The 20,021-nt window shown below is 42.7% G+C and overlaps 1 protein-coding gene across 1 annotated transcript in view; it reads left to right on the top strand.

Moving 5' to 3' along the window:
- Positions 1–20,021, top strand: part of LOC124789166 (aminopeptidase N-like) — a 130,055-nt gene that overhangs the window by 93,881 nt on the left and 16,153 nt on the right. The window contains exons 3-7 of the mRNA XM_047256459.1: positions 4,496–4,639; positions 8,728–8,923; positions 11,675–11,781; positions 16,144–16,302; positions 17,139–17,423. Coding sequence (XP_047112415.1) covers positions 4,496–4,639; positions 8,728–8,923; positions 11,675–11,781; positions 16,144–16,302; positions 17,139–17,423 — 891 coding nt within the window. The remainder of the gene's footprint in view (positions 1–4,495; positions 4,640–8,727; positions 8,924–11,674; positions 11,782–16,143; positions 16,303–17,138; positions 17,424–20,021) is intronic.

Genomic DNA, 20,021 nt, shown 5'->3' on the forward strand with positions numbered 1-20,021 from the left:
CCACAATCGAGTCGAAAGTCATTTCACGTGAATCGCCTAATTAGAAATATCAGCTCCGCCAGTGCACTACAGTTTTATATCTTGTGTACTCGATATTACTGCCACCTGCATAAGTACATATTGCTGCCCCTTGACTTGTCACCTCAGTGTAATATAGAATCTAAAACGGGTGAGGTTTCGCACCCTGAATTACAACATTGTAACACATGTTTATGCAATGTGTTAGGAAATAGAAGTCAACAAGCAATATAGAAGGTTACCTTAATCGTACGTACTAATACCCACAACTACTACAGAAATCACGTTGCTTCAAGTGGAAGTGATATAGGCCTTCGTCTGGATGTTACGCAAACCACACGACAGTTGTGCGTGTTGTGTGACCTAATATGACGCCTACGGTCGTTATGCTGAAACAACCGACTTAAAAGACTGCTTAGTCACTAAGGCCATAAGGATTTTCGCAGTGACACCAGCTGTCCGTCTGTTACCATTGTGATGGTAGCCTACCCGGTAAACGGGTCTACATTGAATATACTCTTCGAGTAGAACAATGAAGAATTTACGCATGTTCATCGAATCTGAAGTGCTTCAGCTGGATGTCATTGATGGATGATGAACATTTTGAGCACATACTATTTTACACTGATAATCAAATGAATAAAATGTTAACGCTGGAATTTTTTTACACACTAAAAAGAAATATTAAATACCACTATTTTGAACCGTACATCCAATGTGTCTGTAGGTAACATTCCCAGGATTATAATGCTACAGACTGCCACCATATCTGTTGCCACAGCATGCAAGAATCATCTACCCAACCACATCTACAAATGTGATATCTAAATTAACATTAACAGTAATTTATCGTAAATCGCTTGAGTAACCATATGACCGGAAAAAAGCGCAGGTCATTCCCGTTTTTAAGAAAGGCGTAAGACAGATCCACACAATTATAGAACTACATCGTTGACGTCAATCTGTTGTAGAATTATGGGACATGTTCTATGCTCAATAATTATGATGTTCTTGGAAAATGAACAGCTCCTCTATAAAAATCAACATGGATTCCGCAAAGAGTTCCTGCGAAACTCAGCTCGCTCTGTTACTCCATGAGATCCACAGCGCAGTGGACAACGGCGCTCGGGCTGATGCCGTGGTCCTTGATTTCAGTAAGGCATTTGACACCGTCCTGCATTGCCGTTTAATGAACAAAATACTAGCTTACGGAGTATCGGAGCAGACCTGCGATCGGATTCAAGACTTTCTTGCAGACAGAACTCAACTCGTCGCTCTTAACGGAACTAAATCGACAGATGTAAAGGTAATATCTGGAGCACCACAGGGAAGTGTGATAGGACCGTTGCTGTTTACAATATATATAAATGATCTAGTAGAAAGCGGCGGATGCTCTTTAAGGCCATACAGAGATGATACAGTTGTTTATACCAAAGTAGCAACGCCAGAAGATAGTAAGAATTTGCAGAACGACCTGCAGAGAACTAATGAATGATGCAGACTCTGGCAGTTGACACTGAACGTAAATATATGTATCATATTGTGCATACATAGGAAAAGAAATCCACTACTGTACAGCTGCACTATTGATGAAAAACAGCTGTAGACAGCGTCTGCCGTAAAATATCCACGCATAACTATCCAGAGCGATCTTAAGTGGAATCAAAATATAAAACAGAAAGTGGGAAAAGCGGACACCAGACTCAGATTCATCGGAAGAATCTTAAGGAAATGTAACTCATCCACGAAAGAAGTGTCTAATAAGGCGCTTGTTCGCCCGATTCTTGAGTATTGTTCACCTATCTGGAATCCCTATCAGGTAGGACTGATAGAAGAGGTAGAGAATATCCAACCAAGAGCATCTCGTTCCATCACGGGATTGTTTAGCTGGTGAGAGAGCGTTACGGAGCTGCTAAACAAACTCCACTGTCAAACGTTACAGGAGAGGCGTTGTGCAACACGGAGAGATTTATTATTGGAATTTCGGGACAGCACTTTTCAGGAGGATTCAGACAACATATTACTTGCTCCAATATACATCTTGCGTATTGACCAAGAGGAGAAAATTCGAGAAAGTAGAGCCAATACAGAGGCTTACCAGCAATCATTCTTTCCATGCACTATTAGCTAGTGGATAAGAGTTGGAGGGATCAGATGGTGGCACCGAAAGTAGCCTCCTTCACACACCATTAGGTGGCTTGCGGAGTATGATGTAGACGTAGATGTAGAAAAGTTTCCTTAGAACATCAAAGGTACGTAATAGCACTGCTGAAAATACCGGGGTGCAACTTTGTAGGGATAAGACTTCCCTTCCCATTGGTTGGAAAAGAGTTTCTGAACCTCAGCCACCAGGACATAACGAGGAGTGGATGACCTGGAAACCGTTGATTAGGCGGAGATCAGGAGTGGGTAGATCAGGTTTTAATCTGGCAAGATTGAAGTTCAGTACAGAAAACAATATCAGGTATGATTGTGGGGAAGTCCAGACTGTCCAGCACATGCTTCAGTGCCGATTGTGTCCAGCCTCCTGTATTGCAGAAAACCTCCACCAAGCGACATAAAATGGTCTGCAAGTGGCCAAATTTTGGTCAAATACTGTATGACATGGGAACTGTGCACCTATAAATGTTTCTGACACGAAAATAGCAATGTATTCCGTTGGTGTGGTTTGTTAATGTATGTAAAGTCTGTAAACTTCCCCTTTCATTGGATAAGTATCTAGACATATTATACTGTTACACCAATGGAATATCGCAACTACTATCTTCTCTATAGTTACATACAAGCATTTATAGTGAATATATCCATAGTGGCTGCGAAAATGGGTACAGTAGTTAAAACTGTGATTGTGATAGTAATTCTTTAGAAACTGTATTGCACACAACGCACACTATTTACAAATATGAGACTGGGGAAAAGCACAACATCGACACGATTCGCTAGTCAAAATATCATCTTGAATCAATAGTCGATAATCGAGGGACATCAGAATTGCTTATGGAGATCTTCAAGGGCTTAGTAACACATATTGGTGTCTCAGCAACTGTCCCAAAAATTCTAAATGCAGCTGCTGTTCTGCAAACGATCAGACCACAGAATATCGTCCAGTTCCCCTGATACAAGGCATAGCAAGAAGTAGTACCAAAGTGGGTGACAGACTAACGACACGCTTCTTGTCAGTAACTTGCCTTTATCATTATAGAGGAGATAAATCAGTACACCTGCAGCTTTAATCAGTGTAATACGAGCATCAGTTAAACGAGATCATAGAATGCCCTTAATTCATTTCAGGCACAGATAACACACAACATATACCATACGATGCTCTCAGAGAGGCACAACTCTCAAGACTGAAACAGAAAGCTATGATACCTCCAGTACTTCCATCGTCATTCATTCACACACACACACACACACACACACACACACATATATATATATATATATATATATATATATATATATATATATATATATATATATATATATATTTTAACATGGAAAGGAAAAGTGGTGTACAGTGATTCCTAACCACAACGATGTGCATAAAGCCCAGATCTCTCCACAGTTTTGTAGTGTCAGACCTTCAGCCATGGTTGATGACGGACATTTCGTGGGGTACAGAAGCGTCATTTGATAGCTTAAACGGTGTTGTTAGAGAGGAGTAAATTTTAAGGGGATACTTGTATTCTTTTTTGTATTTCAAAATCACGTTCAGAACATAACATTGCGCTCGAGAGTAACACACATGGCCATATACCGGATTATCACAGAGTGTATGTTTCCAGATAGTATAGAAGACGTATTATGAAACGCATTAAACGTTTTGTTAGAGAAGAGTAAATTTTTAGGGGGATACATATACTACTTTTTGTATTTAAAATATATATATATATATATATATATATATATATATATATATATATATATGTGTGTATGTGTGTGAAGTGATTTTGAAATACAAAAAGTAGTATATGTATCCCCCTAAAAATTTACTCTTCTCTAACAAAACGTTTACTGCGTTTCATAATACGTCTTCTATACTATCTGGAAACATACACTCTGTGATAATCCGGTATATGGCCATGTGTGTTACTCTCGAGCGCAATGTTATGTTCTGAACGTGATTTTGAAATACAAAAAAGAATACAAGTATCCCCTTAAAATTTACTCCTCTCTAGCAACACCGTTTAAGCTATCAAATGACGCTTCTGTACCCCACGAAATGTCCGTCATCAACCATGGCTGAAGGTCTGACACTACAAAACTGTGGAGAGATCTGGGCTTTACGCACATCGTTGTGGTTAGGAATCACTGTACACCACTTTTCCTTTCCATGTTAAAATCTGTTCATTCCTTCCACAACCAGTCTTATATCAGTGATAGGAAGCTCAACAACTCGCAGCACAAATACTTTTCGTTTGCCTTTGGCAACTATTACGCCATTTGAAGCCCACAACGTGACTTATATCCCCAGGTGTTCCAGCATGAGGGTTGTGTGGTGTTTGGTGGCCCTGGAGCAGCTGGTGGTGGTGGCCCACGGAAAAGACGACCGCCTGCCGGGGGAGAGCCGACCCAGTTCCCAGAGGGTCGACATCACGGTCTACCAGGACAACGAGGGGTGAGTCACCCACCTCCTTCCTCGCTACTAGTCTAAGCTACACATACTTCTGCTGCACAGCCGATCTCGATGACTATTGATACTCAGTTTGCTGTACATGTCACACCCGTCTTCCACAGTGAAGAATCATTTCCTCTGGTTTCTGGATTTCAAGTGACTAAACAGTAGCACAATCAGTTAGCGAGTTAATAAGGCAGATGTAAATCTTGAAAGATACAGGTGAAGGCGATGGAGCACTGCCAGATAATTGTGTCTTTTGTGAATCTAGTAGAGTACAAACTGTGTATATTTCTTCAGGTAGTGTGGCTCACAGAGAGCAAATTAACCTGAACGATATTTATTCAGTTTTTGAGAGTAAGAGCACTTAGCGACTTCCAATGAACTTTAATTGTAATTTGAGGCATTTATGAAACCTATTTCACTCTGCCGCCCCCCCCCCCCCCACCCACGACAAGATATTAAAAGAAAAAAACTTTACCCCTTACTACATTATCGTTGTTCATGCGGTAACATTTCCGCATCAGATGTCTTGTTTTAATTCATTACTCATTTACTATTACCTCTGTATACATATCTATATAACTGAATATGCCTGCAAAGTTATATCATTATACGATAAATGGTTTAGGAAATTTAACGTCACAGACATCGAGACTGGTGAATAAATGGCTATTGTTTTTAACGGATTGCAAATTATCCAGAATATACTCATATTCAGGATTCTATAATGAGAGCACTTAGTTGCCCATACGCTTCATGTAAACATGTAGCACATTAACATATTTGTAAAGTTATCACACGTTTGAAGATGCTCTGTACACGGGAGCTCGAGTCATTAAAGAATTGTGTGAGAGGGGTTTGCTGGTAGTTAAGGAATTCATAACAATTTACATGAGAAAGCATGTCCTACTACTGTGGGTCGCATGAAACATTTAAACACTATTTTGTATCACTAGAGTAAAGTCGTACGGCATGATTCGTAAGGGGCGTCGAAAGGCAGCTTCAAGCCACCTAATTGGAAAGGTTTTCCCCGTCGTTCATGCCCGTTGGCGTCTTCCCTTTGCAAAGCGTGAGAGTCATGTATTTAAATGTACACTCCTGGAAATTGAAATAAGAACACCGTGAATTCATTGTCCCAGGAAGGGGAAACTTTATTGACACATTCCTGGGGTCAGATACATCACATGATCACACTGACAGAACCACAGGCACATAGACACAGGCAACAGAGCATGCACAATGTCGGCACTAGTACAGTGTATATCCACCTTTCGCAGCAATGCAGGCTGCTATTCTCCCATGGAGACGATCGTAGAGATGCTGGATGTAGTCCTGTGGAACGGCTTGCCATGCCATTTCCACCTGGCGCCTCAGTTGGACCAGCGTTCGTGCTGGACGTGCAGACCGCGTGAGACGACGCTTCATCCAGTCCCAAACATGCTCAATGGGGGACAGATCCGGAGATCTTGCTGGCCAGGGTAGTTGACTTACACCTTCTAGAGCACGTTGGGTGGCGCGGGATACATGCGGACGTGCATTGTCCTGTTGGAACAGCAAGTTCCCTTGCCGGTCTAGGAATGGTAGAACGATGGGTTCGATGACGGTTTGGATGTACCGTGCACAATTCGGTGTCCCCTCGACGATCACCAGTGGTGTACGGCCAGTGTAGGAGATCGCTCCCCACACCATGATGCCGTGTGTTGGCCCTGTGTGCCTCGGTCGTATGCAGTCCTGATTGTGGCGCTCACCTGCACGGCGCCAAACACGCATACGACCATCATTGGCACCAAGGCAGAAGCGACTCTCATCGCTGAAGACGACACGTCTCCATTCGTCCCTCCATTCACGCCTGTCGCGACACCACTGGAGGCGGGCTGCACGATGTTGGGGCGTGAGCGGAAGACGGCCTAACGGTGTGCGGGACCGTAGCCCAGCTTCATGGAGACGGTTGCGAATGGTCCTCGCCGATACACCAGGAGCAACAGTGTCCCTAATTTGCTGGGAAGTGGCGGTGCGGTCCCCTACGGCACTGCGTAGGATCCTACGGTCTTGGCGTGCATCCGTGCGTCGCTGCGGTCCGGTCCCAGGTCGACGGGCACGTGCACCTTCCGCCGACCACTGGCGACAACATCGATGTACTGTGGAGACCTCACGCCCCACGTGTTGAGCAATTCGGCGGTACGTCCACCCGGCCTCCCGCATGCCCACTATACGCCCTCGCTCAAAGTCCGTCAACTGCACATACGGTTCACGTCCACGCTGTCGCGGCATGCTACCAGTGTTAAAGACTGCGATGGAGCTCCGTATGCCACGGCAAACTGGCTGACACTGACGGCGGCGGTGCACAAATGCTGCGCAGCTAGCGCCATTCGACGGCCAACACCGCGGTTCCTGGTGTGTCCGCTGTGCCGTGCGTGTGATCATTGCTTGTACAGCCCTCTCGCAGTGTCCGGAGCAAGTATGGTGGGTCTGACACACCGGTGTCAATGTGTTCTTTTTTCCATTTCCAGGAGTGTATTTCGTAAGTGTAGATGACTGTAATGAGTGTATGTGTGGTCTGGTGTCATGTTTATTGAGTCATAATGAGAGAAGGGAGTGCTCTCGAAAAGCACCTAGGCAGCCGCTAAGGTTGAGACATTGTGGAGAGGTTCGGAATTTAATCTAGGACAATGTCGCAAAGAGTGGTGATTAGGAACGTTACGCAACTACCTCTCCTTCCCTTTACTCTAAAGGTAAAGGGAAAGCAGGAAACAGCACACGGCATTCACCTATGCAAGCTTTGCCGTTAACCATAGTTCATTAATTTCGGTGATGTGACGGGAACCTGTGTGTTCCAGGAGCCAAGGCCGTTGGCACTGTAGTATTTACCTGGGATCCGTCTCGTAACTTTTGTATGTCACCACTATATTTAGTCAGAATTGGAGCAAGCACTAAACATCGCCGAGTTTCTCAAGAAATTCACTAGTTACCATTCACTGTATTATATCTTATTTATGTTCATCGTCACCGTAACATTAAACAACGGGATTTCCACAGATCCAGCAGAAAGGTTCGTAGTGTTATTTAAATAAATTGCACTTCATTTCTGCTAAATGGCTATAACACATGTCAGATGGGCAACGTTTTCACTAATAGATGTTTAAAAGGAGAAAAACTTACATAACAGGATGAACAGAAATTTCATAACTTGGCTTGATCAAGTTTTAAACACTGTCTAAAAATTCACAGATCAGAGTAAAAAATTAGAGTGTGATCTACATCTCCTTCTACCACAAATGTCAGCATCATAGTTGCTGTTACTTGTGTAATGACTACCGAGCCAATTTGGTACACTAGTGCTTCTCTCGTCGTTTCGCTTTGTCAATACCATATCGAAACAACGTTTCTTCCTCTTACAAGTTTTAACACGAGATTTTACAGTATAAGCTACAGGCCACAAACCGATATATCGATAACTAGTTCGTTATTGATGACATAATTCTACTGGCGTCACTGGAAATAATGGACACACTTCGCTCTTGATTCATTCTATTGTTATTACACCAATAATGAATCTCCCATATTTTAGAAATAATCATAGTTTACCTGGCATAACATGATCAAATATCACATATGATGCTTCAACAGCTACACTGAAAGTAAAGGAATTTTCTGAATCATTGACTTGAATCTAGGCATCTCACCAAATTTCATCCCATTCAAATAGTAGAAGAATAGTACAGCACTGAACAGCCGCCAGAAATGCACCAGCAATGCCATACTTGACGATCAATACTGCACGAAGTATAAACACGAAATTCTAAAAACTGCTTCATCATTATGTCAAGTCCTCAGGTTTGATATACATAAAATTAAAATATGAAGAGATTGATTAGGGACGAGAGGAGGGCAGAGAAAAGTAAGAGATATGGTGAAAATACCAGGAAAGGAAAGTTAGAGCAAGTTCGAATTGATGAAGAAATGAGAGCAAGTGATGAAAGTGATAAGAGAAGTTAGCTCTTTGTCATGCACCCAACAGCAGATAATGTTTGTTTCCTTGTGTTTGTCACTCACTGCTTTAACGACTGTTGTGTTGGCTGCCCTGGCAGGGAGCGCAGCTTCACCTTCGAGGGCCAGACGAGCGTGACGGTAGAGGTGGTGCGTGACACGGCGCAGCTGGTGCTGCACGCCGCAGTCAACGTCTCCTCCCTCACAGTTCGGTGCCAAGGCGGCGACGTCATCGCCTCCAGCTACGAGCAGCCTCAAGACGGCCGGGACTTCTTGGTGGTGTCGCTACAAGAGCAGGTGAGAGATCATAAAATTTCTGCAGCAGAGTTCATCCACATTCTACGCCAGAATAAATTCTTGGTAGCCGCATATCTGAACTGCTACGAAAGAAGTGAGACCATCACACAGGAAGGTAGTATGTATCATCATTTAATAGTGTAAACAAATGTGGACATTGAGGAACTTATATTAAGAAACACAAATTTTTCTCCAGTTCCAATTAAAAAATATTCTAGACTTTTAGCTCAAAATAATAAGAAAGACAACAGTTGATATATTCTATTTCTTCCGTTTACCTTCAGGGAAATATTCACTGAAAAGGTACATTTAATTGAGTTTCATAAAGTGTGTACATTGACTCTCTGAATTAGCTGTTTCTGCATTTTACTCTTTGCTCTCACAAATTTTTAATTCCACTAGCTCATATTATGTACACTACTGGCCATTAAAACTGCTCCAACAAGAAGAAATGCAGATGATAAACGGGTATTCATTGGACAAATATATTACACTAGAACTGACATGTGATTACATTTTCTTGCAATTTGGATGCACAGATCCTGTGAAATCAATACCCAGAACAACCACCTCTGGCCGTAATAACGGCCTTGATATGCCTGGGCATTGAGTCAAACTGAACTTGGATGGCGTGTACAGGTACAGCTGTCTATGCAGCTTCAACACGATACCACAGTTCATCAAGAGTAGTGACTGGCGTATTGTGACGAGCCAGTTGCTAGGCCACCATTGACCAGACGTTTTCAACTGGTGTGAGATCTGGAGAATGTGCTGGCCAGGGCAGCAGTCGAACATTTTCTGTATCCAGAAAGGCCCATACAGGACCTGCAACAAGCGGTCGTGCATTATCCTGCTGAAATGTCGGATTTCGCAGGGATCGAATGAAGGGTAGAGCCACGGGTCGTAACACATCTGAAATCGGTTGGAAACTTTCCTCATGTCACCACATTGTAGGTGTCGCCAACCTTGTGTGAATGCTCTGAAAAGCTAATCATTTGCATATCATAGCATCTTCTTCCTGTCGGTTAAATTTCGAGTCTGTAGCACGTCATCTTCGTGGTGTAGCAACTTTAATGGCCAGTAGTGTAGTTTATCAGATATTATTAGAATTCCAGTTGCAAATCTACAAATAACTGTCGAACAGACAGTTTTACAATGTTCATTTGTTTCTGACACATATTTTAAAAAGTATATTTTTTGGCTAAAAGGTAATGGAGGATGAAGAGAGAGCTGGTTAGAGACAAAATAGTGGTGGTTACGATTATAATGTTACGGGTTGCATACTCCACAAATCAAGTAATTGACGCTAGATCAGGGGTAACGGGTTCCACCGTTCTCGCTGCAGTTAATCGAACATGACGAGCCAGAGCTGTAGCGCTGCGGTCGCTTCGTACTCGTCGACACGTTCTCTCTTACTCAAGCATGCTGGAGCGTAAGGCTAGTTGTGACTTGTTGTTAGCACAGAAGATGAGTACACAATAGTACTGCTGTAATGTAGCAGTGACAAGGCGAAATGACCGAATTCTGGGGTCAGATAGCCATTAATGAAGATGTGTTCTATAAGACTAGAGGGGGTGCGACGAAAATTACCTGTTGCAAAAGACACAGTTGCAGATCCGTTCCACTAGAGGAGGAGTGATATCTGGAATAAGTTCAGATGAAAAGCATACAAATTTCGTCCAGTGCAAACAAAATTGTTCTATTCTTTATTCCACCTCCACCATGAGAAAACAATTGCGCTGTGACAAACGGAAACTGGGCGCAAAGCAAAGTCACTCTTATAGCCCTGTGACAAAAAAGCTCGCTATTTCTGTATTCATTTGCTCGTGGCAACTTGCGTTTGTGGGCTAACGGCGAATTATGAGGCTTATAATTCATTTCTATAATTTATTTTAATAATCAATGATCATTCTGTGACTGTACGTAATCCTCATGTCATGTTTTCTGATACTGTCGTTTAAGACTCGTTAACACCTGGAAAGTCTTCATCTGCCAATGTAATCGTTAGACAATTTCGGAATAGGTATTAAATATTAAATTTGCAGTAGTCTTCGAAAAAGTTTTATATATATTAATGTTTGTATAAACAGAACTATATTTACTGCTCACCGAACGGTCATTATACTGGTATATACCAAACGTCATGCCCAATGGTTGGTTTTGCCATTTAAGGCAAGACGGACGTTTTGTGACATTTCAACTTGCTCTTGAGAATGCTTTCAGAGCCGAAATCATGACTGTATGAAATAAATGAATAGTAATTTACAGTTCAATGGTGGAAATTTATTTCAAAACGGTTTTGTATGTAGCGGGAGTGGCGCGAGTCCGCCGTTATACCTGCGATCTCGTGTACTTACTGTCCTTCGTAAGCGAATCGAGTGAACTTGTGCCCAGCAACAGACGCAGATGATGTGTGGGCTTTGGAAACGGTTCACGAGTCTGGTCTACGGACCCACGGGGACAGCGAGTTCCGAGATGGCTTCACAGGATACGCTGACGAGTTTAAAGCGAGTTTCTAATCTCTAATGGTTGAGTTACTTCGTTTCTAAACTTCGTTACTAAATGAAGGGAATAAAAACATTTGAGTCGTTCACCGAGAGAACAGACCAGCTAGTGGAAGTGATTTGTGTAGTTAGATGTAATCAAATTCTTTCTCCCACAATTTTCCAGTTGAACTAACATCTATCCTCAGTACCTAACAAAGCGTACCATGGTGCTGCTTCGTGGCTCATTCACGTCTCCATGTTGCAGGTAGCAGAGGGCAGCCTTTTGGTGCTGGACATCGTCTTCAGTGCCAACATCGGCGACAGGGAGCCCGGCTTCTCTCGCTATGACTATCAGGGGCGGGACGACCAAGCGTGAGTATCGTACAGGTCACAGTGCTGTCACCATCAGACACACATTGTGAGACACTACTCTTGATCCTTAGAAACCGCAATAACCTCTAACGCTATTTGCCAGCTACAAAATGTCCTCATGCAATCTATTTTCTAACACTACCCAAATGCATGTTTAGATACTTGTTCGATGTGTACACATTTGGTTGTTGTAGACGAGCAATAATTGGAGACTTGTCTAACTTGGAGGCCATAGGATAGTCAGGTAGAGAGGGTACTAGCAGCTATATCAACGATTGCTGTTATTTTAGTTGAGTAGCAGCGTGCGAGCTGGTGACAACTCGTAGAAATCAGTGGTCACTAATAAAACCTTACATGTATTCTCATATATACTGCATCCTTACTAATTTCAGCTACATGTAAAGTGATACGGTGGTTCTAGTGCACACTTTTCAAAGATACGTTTATTCCTCTCACAACATATGTCAAGGCCAGTTGATAAAGCTTTCATAGCCCTGTACAGTTCTTGTACAAAAGTTTTCTAGTTGTATTTGTTCCAACCAATTCCTTCAAACAAGTTTCTGTTTTGCTCTTAGCTAAATATGTTAATCTACTTTCTTTTCTAAGGAGTTGACTATTATTTGTTACTCATTATTAGCATGCTTCAACTAATAATAATTATTGAGACTACCATTTCATTTGAAGCATAGTAGTGATAGGATGGGTTGATATTGTGCATGTTGCCTTACTGGCAACTACAGGCGGAGAGTGGGGCGGAGGGGGGAGGGGGGAGGGAGAATTGCAGGGGGAAATGCAGTCGTACTATCCGGAGACATGTGTTATCAGTTCAATCAACACTTCATTCTCTTGTCCACAGTGTACGAAAAATCTCGCCTTCAATCTGTCCTCAGACATTATGGATATTACACATCCTAACTCGGACATAAAGTGATACGTTCCTTTGGCTATATCCCCAGCACTTCCTTATGAAATCGTGTTATGTTCAAATATAGCAATACATTATTATCATTACTTGGAGCTTGTAATACATAAATCAATGAAGAACGGTGAAATCTCCCCACCAGAAAAAACTCACAAAATGCTTCAGACATTTTTAAAAAGCAGGAATTTTTTCTCGGTGTTTATTCATCAATAGAAACTGTTCACAGTAGGAAGTTTGCGCTTTGTGCTTTTCAGTATGACGTGTACCAGGACGAATTTGTTATTCGGTATGATTGCGACGTGTAATGTTGTCTTTCATTTCTCACTCTTCACTGTAGCATTTATGGGCAGTAACACAACTTTATCAGGGAAGAAGGTGACATAGAGTACCAATGGCAAGATTAAAAACGATACACTGCAGAGAATAGTTATCTAACCCGACAGAGCACATTATCAGATACTTTGTAAGTAGGCTGTTTATGTTTTCTTATTGGCAACGTTACGTAGCGCCCTGTACGAAAATCACTGGCTATGCTGTGTGCAGTCTCTGGCTAGTTTGCATTGTTGTCTGCCATTGTAGTGTTGGGCAGCGGCAGCTGGATGTGAACAGCGCGCAGCGTTGCGCAGTTGGAGGTGAGCCGCCAGCAGTGGTGGATGTGGAGAGAGAAATGGCGGAGTTTTGATATTTGTAAGAATGGATGTTATGAACTCCTATATATATTATGACTTGTGATGATATTAAGGTAAATACATTGTTTGTTCTCTATTAATATCTTTCATTTGCTAACTATCCCTATCAGAAGTTAGTGCCTTCCATAGTTTGAATCTTTTATTTAGCTGGCAGTAGTGGCGCTCGCTGTATTGCAGTAGTTCCAGTAACGAAGATTTTTGTGAGGTAAGTGATTTGTGAAACGTACAGGTTAATGTTAGTCAGGGCCATTCTTTTGTAGGGATTTTTGAAAGTCAGATTGCGTTGCGCTAAAAATATTGTGTGTCAGGTTAAGCACAGTCCAGTATAATTGTTCAAAAGGGGACGTTTCAACTTTCTCAATCGAATTTCTATGTCCTTTTGTCATGATCGTGGCAGCTTCTGATTGGAATCTCCTTCCAATGAAATATGAGTGGTGCTTGTCGAAAATTCAGCTATAAGATTTGGTAATAGGACAACTCCTATAGATGCTAGACAGTTGATTGCGTTCCCAGTACTTGATCTCCACTCATACGTTGCAGAGTTCGTTGTAAATCGTATGTCACTGAGTTTTCTTTTTGGGTTTTCTGATTCATTTCTCTTATAGTTCCACACATTTGCTGTAACCGTGCCTCTTAGAGACTAACTTTCATTTTTGTTCATCTTTTGTAGCTGTTGAAATACATCTTCTGCAGCCGTCGCTCACCTTCTTTCCAGGAAACTTACACCTAGTGTTACGTTTAAGTAAAAGGGTGTCTGCTTTGATTTCACTCTGTTTGTTTGATTATGATGCTGCCCCCCTTTTGTAGTTGGTTAATTGGTTCTACTGAACGATGAAATGAGTAAAATACAGGGTGGTCCACTGATCGTGACCTAGCCAAATATCTCACGAAATAAGTGTCAAACGAAAAAACTACAAAGAACGAAACTTGTCTAGCTTGAAGGGGGAAACCAGATGGCAAAGTGGTTGGCCCGCTAGATGGCGCTGCCATAGGTCAAACGGATATCAATTGCGTTTTTTTAAAAATAGGAACGCCCATTTTTTATTACATATTCGTGTAGTACGTAAAGAAATATGAAAGTTTTAGTTGGGCCACTTTTTTCGCTTTGTGATAGATGGCCCTGTAATAGTCACAAACGTGTAAGTACGTGGTATCACGTAACATTCCGCCAGTGCGGACGGTATTTGCCTCGTGATACATTACCCGTGTTGAAATGGACCGTTTATCAATAGCGGAAAAGGTCCATATCGTGTTGATGTATGGCTATTGTGATCAAAATGCCCAACGGGCGTGTGCTATGTATGCTGCTCGGTATCCTGGACGACATCATCCAAGTGTCCGGACCGTTCGCCGGATCGTTACGTTATTTTAGGAAACAGGAAGTGTTTAGCCACATGTGAAATGTCAAACACGGCTGTAACAAATGATGATTCCCAAGTAGGTGTTTTAGCTGCTGTCGCCACTAATCCGCCCATCAGTAGCAGACAAATTGCGCAAGAACCGGGAATCTCAAAAACGTCGGTGTTGAGAATGCTACATCAACATCGACTGCACCTGTACCATATTTCCATCCACCAGGAATTGAACGTCGTGTACAGTTCTGCCACTGGGCACAAGAGAAATTGCGGGACGATGACAGATTTTCTGCACGCGTCCTATTAAGCGACGAGGCGTCATTCACCAACAGCGGTAACGTAAACCGGCATAATATGCACTATTGGGCAACGGAAAATCCACGATGGCTGCGACAAATGGGACACCAGCGACCTTGGCGGGTTAACGTATGGTTCGGCATTATGGGAGGAAGGATAATTAGCCCCCATTTTATCGATGGCAATCTAAATGGTGCAATGCATGCTGATTTCCTACGTAATGTTCTACCGATGTTACTACAAGATGTTTCACTGCACGACAGAACGGCGATGTACTTCCAACATGATGGATGTCCGGCACATAGCTCGCGTGCGGTTGAAGCGGCATTGAACAGCATATTTTATGATGGTTGGATTGGTCGTCGAAGCACCATACCATGGCCCGCACGTTCACCGGATATGACGTCCCAGGATTTCTTTCTGTGGGGTAAGTTGAAGGATATTTGCTAACGTGAACCACCGACAACGCCTGACAACATGCGTCAGCGCATTTTCAACGCATGTGCGAACATTACGGAAGGCGAACTACTCGCTGTTGAGAGGAATGTCGTTACACGTATTGCCAAATGCATTGAGATTGACGGACATCTTTTTGAGCATTTATTGCATTAATGTGGTATTTACAGGTAATCACGCTGTAACAGCATGCGTTCTGTGAAATGATAAGTTCACAAAGGTACATGTATCACATTGGAACAACCGAAATAAAATGTTCAAGCGTACCCACGTTCTGTATTTTAATTTAAAAAACCTACCTGTTACCAGCCGTTCGTCTGAAATTGTGAGCCATCTATCACAAAGCGAAAAAAGTGGTCCAACTAAAACATTCATATTTCTTTACGTACTACACGAATATGTAATAAAAAATGGGGGTTCCTATTTTTAAAAAAACGCAGTTGATATCCGTTTGACCTATGGCAGCGCCATCTAGCGGGCCAACCATAGCGCCATCTGGTTTCCCCTTCAAGCTAGACAAGTTTCGTTCTTTCATTTGACGCTTATTTCGTGAGATATTTGGCCCGGTCACTATCAATGGACCATCCTGTATATACGCAGCGCGCTACAACGTAACTGTCACGCTATGCTCTTCTGTTCACAGGGCCGTACATGCGGCGCAGTTCATGCCGAACTACGCGCGGCGAGCACTGCCGTGCTACGACGAACCAGCACTGAAGGCGCGCCACCAGTTCAACATGCGACTGCGGCCCAGAACTTACCAGGGCTACAGGTCCAATGCTCGGAGCAGCTACGATGGTGAGTAAGCAAAAGTGATGGCCTCCCACTATCACATGTGCGCTATGTAGTTTGAGTGTGACTTAATAGTATACAGTCAGCAAGAAGCATCAATGCAAATATTTCACTTTCCACGACAGCAGTTTCGTGGATACTGATGGCCGACATTTAAATAAAGGGTGTGCATGCAAAGAAAGGGAGAAACTGATAAATATTTTGCTGTCGTAAGGTCCACTGAAGGAACCAAAACAAGTACTGGCATTCGAAGACCTTTCTCTCATTCAATGCGTTTAATATCTCGAACAGGGTGACCTAGCGCTTGACAGCCAGAATGGATTCCGAAAACATTGCGCTTGAGATACTCAACTGGGGCTTTTCACATGTGACATTCAGAATTCAAGGTTCAAGGCAGTCATGTTGCAGCAATATTTCTTGACTTACAAAACTCATTCGTCTCACAATCAGTGGCATATTAACAATTATTAACAAAAATACGATCGTATGCTGGATCAACCTAAATTTGTGAAAAATGATGATTCCGTTTTAGAAAGGTCACAGCATGTAATCTTGGATGTAGATTTAACTGCAGGCGTGGCCCATGGAAATATGTTGGGACCGAAGCCGTCATGTTGCACATTAATGAGCTTGCAGACAACAGTTACCTAATACGTTTTACGGATGATACACTTGATAAGATTTCAAAGTGGTGAGAATGTTGGCCACGCACATCGCAATGCTTATGAGAGTATAGATGTAGATGTACACAACGTTCTGTCAGCTGCTTAGTAATGGTGTAGCATTTTAAATATATGTACTTCCAGAATCTCACAGAATGTGACGCGGAGCACTTGTCATTTGCAGATTGGACGCTGAGGGTTTCCGTGGCTACTACTTCGAACAGACGCCCCCGATCAGCGCCTACCAGCTGTCCTGGGAACTGCACGACATGGTTGGTAGGGTGTCGTCTGCGGACGTCAGCACTGTCGTCTGGCAAGTGACCTCCAGAAGCGACCAGAACGGTTTCGCGAGCTACATGGGACCTCCTTCTGTGGAAGCTATGGAGCAGCTGCTGGGCGTGCCCCTTTCATATTATGATACCAACAAGATGGATCATATGGCCGTACCTGGATATATAGAGGAAAGCACGTAAGGACAACATCAATCTTGTCTAAAGCACGGGCAGTGCAGACAATAATTTGACATACCTACTGAGCCAACTCTCATGGCAGACACATTTCTGCATCCTTTGTATTTGAAATGATAGGTTCTACTGGTTACGACGATATGAATAATTAATTTACTTCGATTCAGGAAGTCCTTTCTAAATGTTCTTTATAAAACTCACAGCTTTGCAAGTTACTACTGCCCCCTCTTGGTTAGACTACTAAAACTTCATGCATGCACTTATCGTGAGTGTCGCTAATACTCCATTTACTGTTTAATGTTCTAAGAGAAGTTTTAAGTTAGTATTTATCTCCATGTGGCGTCAGAGTCTAGGAGAAAATTACAGGTAAAAAACACCACCATATTAAAATTCATGAAGACAGTTTATCTTAATAACTAAAGCATTTTATTGTGCTTTAACTTTGACCTTTTTATTTCGACGAATTCTTATCACATGGTGTGATTACAGCAGGACTTGTTCACAAAAATAAAAGATACAGTTTTTCCTCACAGGAGATACAAAACAAAATACATTCTACATGTGCAGTATAAGTTCTTAGTGGTCATAGCCTGACTGACACAACACTGAGAGATAACGAGGAGTGAGTGTTTTGGCGCACGTTTCGATGTGTATGTAAAATAGTATTGCTTCCAGAATAATCTAGAAATTTCAGTACGTCATATTAGTAAGTCGTACAATTTCTTTTGTTGAGGTAATAACAAAATGAAGAGAAAATATATATTTTATAGCTGCTAAATTCTTAGAAATATAAAGGAAATAAAAGGTATTAGTATAGTTACGAAAATAAATTCAGCAACTTTAAAAGTTTCCCACTTTAAAATGTTTGTTTATATTTAGTTTTACACCAAGATAGTTCCTATCTGTACTTTAAGTCTCTTTCTGAAGTATAATGAAGATTCTTACAAGGAACCTCTTGAGTGCGAGGTTGCAGAAGGCCAATGTTGTTTGCGGCATTCGACACCCTACATATTGTCTACCATGCCACAATAATAATGGCTGGTAATGGTACTAGGCACCTTAACTGGAGGTAGCCATTGGTGAGCATAGCATGAGGCTGCAGAGCGTGGCTGAACTGCTTATTCTACGAATAACTCACAGTGCTAGCGGAGTTGATACAATGCAGAGCAATGGCAAAGATAAACGAAGCCGCCATTGCATTATTTGTGCCACATCAGTTGCCAAAGCAACCCAAGGAATTTCGCAGACTTATGAAGTTTTAACGCTTCTGCAACTTGAGTCAGTGCAATGTGGTGCCGTATACGCTCGAAAGTGCGGACAGTGTGGATGAGGAGTTCAAATGTTCAAATTTGTGCCGAGGTCATCGATCCCTAGACTTACAATACACACACCCATGCCCGAGGCAGGACTCGAACCTCCGGCGGGAGGGGCGTCGTAATTCGTGACATGGCGCTCTAAACTTCGCGGCCATTCCGCGAGGCATATGAGAAGTACAACGATGGCGATCTGCACTTAACAAGTGAAAGTGATACTGAAAGGTGTCAAGCCACGTAGTTCATCATCCTTGTCGGACACGGAGCCACAAATCCTATTCCCAGTCGAACGTAGTACAGGCTAATCGTTGTCCTAGGAGAGAGTGGTAAACATAATTACGTACATGGGAGATCATGAACAGTTATGAACAGATTTCGAATAAGTACGCAGCAATATGACCATGTAGTGCATAAGGCTTAACCTCGATATTGTGGGGATCAGTGAAGTGAAATGGAAAGAAAGATTTCCAGTCAGGTGAGTATAGGGTAAAATAACAGCAGCAGGAGATTGTATAATGGGAGTAGGATTCGTTATGAACAGGAAGGTAGGGCAGAGGGTGAGTTAATGTGAACAGTTGAGTGATGGTGTGTTCTCATCAGAATCGACAGCAAACCAGTACCGACGACGATAGTTCAGGTATACATGCCGATGTCGCAAGTGGAAAATAAAGAGAGAGAGAAAGCATACACTGAGCAGCCAGAACATTACTACCACCGACCTACTATCGATATAAATACGTCCAGGCGGCGGCAGCGTCACCTGGCGATGAATGACTGCTATTCAGACACATGCACGACGCATGTAGCGTCAGTGAGTGTACTGTCCGTGTGCACAATGGGGAAGACGCGCCATGTGAGTTTGGCCAATGGCAGACTGTAAGGGCGTGGAGTCTCGGTACGACAATTTCGGAAATTGAGCGACTTGTTGGGTGTTCGCAGAGTGCTGTTGTGAGTGTCTTCAACACATGGCGAAACCAAACTGAAATCATGTCCAGACTTGAGGGGTTGGGCGATCACATATCATTAAGATATCAGACGTCGTAGCCTGAGCAGACTGGTAAAAGACTTTAATGCTGGGCGGAGTAAAGTGTGTCTGTACATGCAGTGCACCGATCACATCAAACGATAGGCCTCCTCAGCTGATGACCCATCCACATGCCAATGCTGACACCATGATATCGACAGTTACGACTGAAATGGCCACGTGACCATCGGCACTGGGCGTTGGCCCAGTGGCAGAGCGTTGCATGGTCTGATGATCCAGAGACTTTCTTCATCATGCCTATG

This window comes from Schistocerca piceifrons, chromosome 3 (assembly GCF_021461385.2).
Source record: "Schistocerca piceifrons isolate TAMUIC-IGC-003096 chromosome 3, iqSchPice1.1, whole genome shotgun sequence".
Classification (NCBI taxonomy): Eukaryota; Metazoa; Arthropoda; class Insecta; order Orthoptera; family Acrididae; genus Schistocerca; species Schistocerca piceifrons.